The 6,246-nt window shown below is 45.9% G+C and overlaps 1 protein-coding gene across 1 annotated transcript; it reads left to right on the plus strand.

Moving 5' to 3' along the window:
• Positions 1 to 956: 956 nt before the first annotated feature.
• LOC124613395 (probable cytochrome P450 6a20) lies at positions 957 to 4,592 on the plus strand. Its single transcript, XM_047142098.1, has 3 exons — positions 957 to 1,078; positions 2,374 to 2,609; positions 3,997 to 4,592. Exons 1-3 carry the CDS (start codon positions 957 to 959, stop codon positions 4,590 to 4,592), a joined length of 954 nt encoding a protein of 317 aa, XP_046998054.1.
• Positions 4,593 to 6,246: the final 1,654 nt, after the last annotated feature.

A 6,246-nucleotide genomic window follows, 5' to 3' on the forward strand; every position in this document is an offset into this window, starting at 1 on the left:
GCTTGTATCTCTTATAAGGACCACGAAGGGCTGGTACGGAAGCATGTAGACAGTCGTCTTCCCCTCACTCCATTTCCGTATGAAATAGGAGGGGATTGATTGGCAATGGTGCAAGGTACTCTCTGCCATGCACCGAGTGGTGATTTGTGCAGTAGGTAAGTAGATATATATATAACAGTTTTAACAGTTTACCGGTTTCGACAGCATCAGAGTACTTTCGTAGTAAGATGCTGTTTCTGATTATGATTTTTCTGAGACGAAACTGTAATATCCACCAAATGCGATCAAAGCAGTTGTGAATCAACAAGTGTTTTTTTCAGACCGCGTGAGACTGCCATATTTCATTGAGGTAGTAGTTATCGCTTTCGAATCATTCAGACATAACGATCGCAGTGGTTATTTGGTCGGTTGGTTGATACGAGGGAGTGGACCAATCAGCGAGGTCATCGGTCCCATCGGATTAGGGAAGGATGGGAAAGGAAGTTGGCGTCCCAATTGAAAAGAGCCATCCTGGCATTTACCTGAAGCGATTTAGGGAAATCACGGAAAATCTAAACCAGAATGGCCAGGCCTCGGTTTGAACTGTCGTCCTCCCGAATGCGAGTCCAGTGTGCTAACCACTACGCCTCCTCATTCGATACGATCTCAGTGTTATCAAAGGTTCAGAACGGGGTCTCGACAACAGAGTGACAATGAGGAATACAGGGAAGCGTTAGCACTCGGACGGCGCTAACACCAGAAGGAATTTTGCTGCGTCGTGATAAGAGAACCGACTGCGGGATGACGGAGCGTTTCAGCTTCGTCACGTCCGCCTCAGACAGAGAGCGTCGCGGCGAGTGAGACGGCGCTAGGCGAGAGGCTGGTGGTGGGGGAAGCGCGCTGATACTTAAGGCAGAGGCCGGCCCGTGCCGGCACCACAACACTTCCTACTAGCCGTGCTGTGCTATCTGGAAGACATGAGTGTTTCCAGCAGACTGCTGCTGCTGGGCGCCGGCTGCGTCCCCAGCCTCTCCGTCTGGGCCCTGCCGGCTGCCGCCTTCGTCGCTGTCATCGCCGCCTGCATCTCTCTGCGATACAGGTACGACACAAAGCAAATAGCTAAGGCTTTCTGAAGTATCACTGTACTGGCACTGTTGAAAACGAACCAGTGTCTTAGTCAGGGTAGCGTAAAATAGACAGTGATGAATCTTACAGCTCTTACTGTAACTGAAATGGTTAGTAAAATATGATATATAACGGCTGTCACGAATGAGGTAAAGGCTGTAACAACATTGTGCAAACATGTGTTTGCATATTCGTTTGACTGTCTGTTAGACCTGATAACAATATCTGCAGCAAGGGCACAATTAGCAACTCTGCTCCTGAGTTTTTCTATATGAAACATGTCCGATAACTTACAAATCTTTCTTCATTTTTCCGAGCTGTTGTGTTGTCGTGTCGATACCACACATTTACTGTTGGCATCTAACTTTGTAGTCGTTCACTGGTCAACACTTCTGACGAGATATTCAATATTATAAACTAGAAACAACGTTTAAATTCCTTTAGTTTTCGCTAGGTGCTGATTCCCATTATGGGATGATCTGATGATTATATTAAGTACGTGCAGTAAAGTCGTAATTCTTTTCATGATACGTCAATCTGCAGTGTGTTAGTGAGGCTTCAGGAGGATTACATGATCCAGACATCTTACCGAAGTAGAGTATGTGTCTTCCTGAACGATGTGGACACACTACAAATTGACGAGACATCAAATCCTAGATGATTTTATGGCCCTGACTCCTGTGGAAACCAAAATTTGCATACTTTAACAGACAAATTTACTTGCAGCCACTGCAAGTAGACCTAAGCTATGCTCTAGGAAATGAGCAATGAAAATACTTCATTAGGGCTTTCCAAGGAGGAATTAAACAGAATTATAATTTTATTAAATAATTTGCTGTAGTTAGTCTAGCACCGTGTCGACAGCAGTAGGGAATAACAGGCTGAAGAATATAAGTAGTCGTTCGTCCCATGCTCAATACATAATGACCTCCAGTGCACTCCAAAGTATAGATTTAGATGAAACCAGCATAGTACAGCGTAATGCTTTTGTTTGAGGTTCAAAAGTAATAGCTGCTTGTGAATCTTGCCAGTTATATAGCCATTCTCCATCAAACATTTTTGCTCCTGACATTTCGTCCAGAGCTGCCATAGACACGTACTACTCGCTAGAGAAGACTCAGCACAGACAAGAGTATCTCTCAAGACGCAGCCCTGTACGAAACGTCATGAAAAAAACGGTATCATGGTCGATGACAGCCTCGAAGTTTCAGCAGTACCAAAGACAAGCAGTAGTGGAAGCCTTGGTTCAACAAGTGTGTTCCGTTGCAGAGTGGTGCAGTGGCTGCTGGCCCTGGTGGTGGAGACGCGCCCCCTACACGAGGTGCTGCACGGCCACTACGTGTCGCGGCCGCAGGAGTCCGCCTCGTGGGTGCGGCTGGGCCGGCAGCGGCTGCTGCTGCTGAGGGATCCACAACTCGCCTGGCAACTGCTGTCCGCCCACTTCCCCAGCTTCCCCGCCAGGGCGCGCACCCAAGGCTACGACGACGGGCTGTTCGCTCAGGAAGGTGAGACACCTGTGACGACACTTAGCCAGTCTTCCTAATACACCGGTTATACAGCTGCTAACTTTTCTCCACATGCGAGATTACCAGAAATTGTACTCCACAACAACATAATACCATGCCTTTTTGCATGTGTTTGGTTAATAATACATTAAGTTAAAGTGTTACCTCTTTAAACCTGTCACTCATTATACATTCCTTCTGGATCACGTCCCAAAACTAGTGAGAGTAGTACATATCCATTAGAGAGAACCCAAATATCGTTATCTGAACACATAGATTTAGCTGCTAAGTATTAATAAGGTGCCATATCGAGGCAATCCATCTCTTTCACCAGTTAAGTTTTGTGTTGAATGACTCTTCCAACATTTACTCCCTTTCCTTATTTGACAATCATCCATTTAATTTGACAGCACCAGACTGTTTCAAACATGTGAACTCCTTCTACTTCACTAAGACACAATAAAATTTCGATGTCTTATCGTGAGTGCTAAATATCCACAATCTTATATATTTGGTATTGTTACAAAAAAAGAAACAACGGTAGTGACATAGGTGTTGAACAATTCTCATTACCAAAATTAACTTACACATAAACAACAAAAAGCACCTAAGATTTTTCTGATGTGACCACTGGTACATTTATTTATGCACAGAATTCTTAGCTGTCATCGTTTGTGTGTTTCCTTCCAGAACAATAAGACGAATACAGTATTTGGTACCCTAAAATAATGGTCATTCTTCTAAGTATTTATAATATGGCCGAGCCTTGTGATCGCTGTCCCAGTAGGGTTCGAAATGTAATGCACTGTAGCAAGGTCCTGAAGAATGTCAGTGTAATATAGGCCTCTTGACACTATGGCAACACATGACGCATTACTGGTACTTGAAACCGTTAAAGTTGCAGTAACAGGCAGAATATTAGTACAGATAATATTGGCGTTTTCATTTGGTACCTGTGGCCGTATGGTATTAATACCACTGGATGCATTGCAGGTGCAATCTAGAGAGAAGTCCGCGCTTTCTACTCTGCTCACTGTGTAGTGGCAAAGTTGTTTGGACAAGAGTCCAATAGTCAGGAGGACTGCAGTTCTAATCCCAATCTGACCATCCTCATTCAGGTTCTTCATGTTTTCCCTACATAAGTCGCATGGGTTGTTTGAAGTGGGCAGCTGCTTACCTTCTCCACCCTTCCTTTATTATAGCTTCTACCATAATCTCTAATGTCCCTAATAGGTTATCGAACCCTGAATTACCATTCTTCTGCTCTTAATTGTATCCTTACATCAAAAGGAGCGCAACTGTCCACCACTTCAAATAGAAATCGCTGCACTAGTTCCCACTGTGTACCGTAGCCATGCTGAAGCGGGCCCCTCGGCCTGTGTTGCAGGAGAGCAGTGGAAGCGAACCCGAGGCTGCCTGACGCCTTCCTTTACGCCGTCGGCCCTTCGCTCCGCCGAGCCGCAGCTGCGCGCGCACGCCTGCCGCCTGGCCTCGCTGGCTGGCGGGTCTGCAGCCGCTGTGTCGCCGCGGCAGCTGCTGGCCTACTGCACCGACTGCGTCGCCTCGGCGCTGCTCGGTCTGCAGACGCGGACCCTCGAGGACGCGGACGGCTCCTCGCCGTTCCTGGAGGCCGTCCAGCGTGCGCACGACGCCAAGACCGACCCTGGCCGCCGCTTCGTGTTCGAATACCTGGGTCGAGCCGCATTCGACGCTCTGGGGCTGGGACAACTGCCCGACAAGATTGCCAGCTTCTTCAGATCGGTGGCTGCCGTCAGTATCGACCACCGTAACAGCAACCCTGTGTCTTCTCACGACTTTGTACATCTGCTTACGAAGAAGATGAAGCTGGAGGGCGCAGATGATAATGCTGTCCTACATGAAGGTAACTACAGGAACGCACTTGCTGATAACATCAGATGTGTGCACACCACGGTATCACATTATTATGACCACCACACACGTCACACAACATATGTCACATAATATTCTCTGGCAATGTAGGTGTTCAAAAGGACAGATAAGACTGTGTAGGCGTTGTTTCAAGTGAAAGAAAGGATTAATTGTGCTGTGAAATGAACTTCCAATGCTGGTAAACTGTAAATTCTTTGCGTACATGAGTCGTCAAAATGCGTTTCTGGCGAATGAGCCAATAACACTGACGTTGTTGTCGAGGTGGTCATTCTACTCTGGGTGAAGGCAAGGCGACATACAATAGCAGCACCGTTCACTTTCCAAATAAACTGGGCAGTAGCGTTCTGTGTCTATTAAAGCACTCCAGTGAACCAAGCTGCGAACAGATCTCTGATGTAGGCAGGTGGCTTAAAGATGATACATTGATGGGAAAAACTAATTTCCTCGCTACTGGTGACAAGTAGCAATATGCAATGGTTTGCGGCTCCTGCATGACAGGACGGCTGGGCATCAAGAGACTCCAGTGAGAGATTTCGGAGAGCGAAGGCTTTTCTGCTACGCTGGTAGAACGCGTGGGTGACGTGGTGGTAGTGGGGAGGCATCAGTACTTTGGTCTGAGAAAAGTTTTTGTGTTAGGTTTTTACTGTCATTAATCTTGTGGAAATTACTTTCGACTGATTTCATCATTTCTTCGTCCATACTTTCACATGGACACGAATATTGTTTTCCCTAATATGGGTGTAATCCTACTAGAAACAGCACGTCACGTGGTTATGGTTGTAGGGAAATGGCTAAAATAGCACCACTAAGTTCTCAAAATATTCGCTGGTTGAATTCGTCACCGTGGCCCTTTCAGTGGCTCACAGAAGTGCTTTAGACACCATTTACAATTCTGTACAACTGCTGTGAGTGCTATAAGCTTCCAGTAATATATGTGCGACTAGGTGGTCGTAATAAAGTGACTAGGCAGTGTTTCCTTTGGATTCAGTGGCATTTCTCAACAGTCAATCGTTTTCATCGTTGCAGTCTCGAGTCAGACCGCCGCCATCCTGTCAGCTGGAGCTGGAGAGACCAGCCACGTGCTGCAGCACTGCCTCCTGGAGCTGGCCGCGCAGCCACAGCTGCAGCAGCGACTGCGCTCTGACATTGCTTCTGCTCAAGATCCAACTGCGCTGCCTCTGCTGGAAGCCGTTGTTAATGGTGAGCACAACGCCTTTGCAATCTGCATTATAACACGTAATATATTCTGAAAGAATATACTATTTTAACAGACGGTATCTTGGGCAGGGACGTTTAATCTTTGAGTGTTTATAAAGAGATTCAAAATGATCTAGACAAAATGTCAGTTACTTTAAATGCGAAAAAATTTAAGGAAAATACGATAGTTTCCGAGTTTATCGCTGAACTCAGTCGACGCGATTTTCTTTTATCTATTATTTAAAATTAGCGAACACAAACCTACTAGAAATTTATCACGAGAATTCACTGTTACAATTTGAAAAGTGTCGATTTCGCCACTAGCAGCGAGTTTAGACTTTTTTCTGTAAGTAGTGCGACGGTTCCTTCCTCCTCTGTACAGTCTGCAGCATACTGAAGTACTTTTTTAAGAAAGAACATATGAGTTGAGTTCCTGTTCCTGGCTTGTGAAGAAGCAGATATCTCGACTTGTGTTCTGTGTAATCGGTAATATACGACCAAGGCTCGGCAGATAGGGAAGAATCACAGT

Source organism: Schistocerca americana, chromosome 4, assembly GCF_021461395.2.
Source record: "Schistocerca americana isolate TAMUIC-IGC-003095 chromosome 4, iqSchAmer2.1, whole genome shotgun sequence".
Taxonomy (NCBI): Eukaryota; Metazoa; Arthropoda; class Insecta; order Orthoptera; family Acrididae; genus Schistocerca; species Schistocerca americana.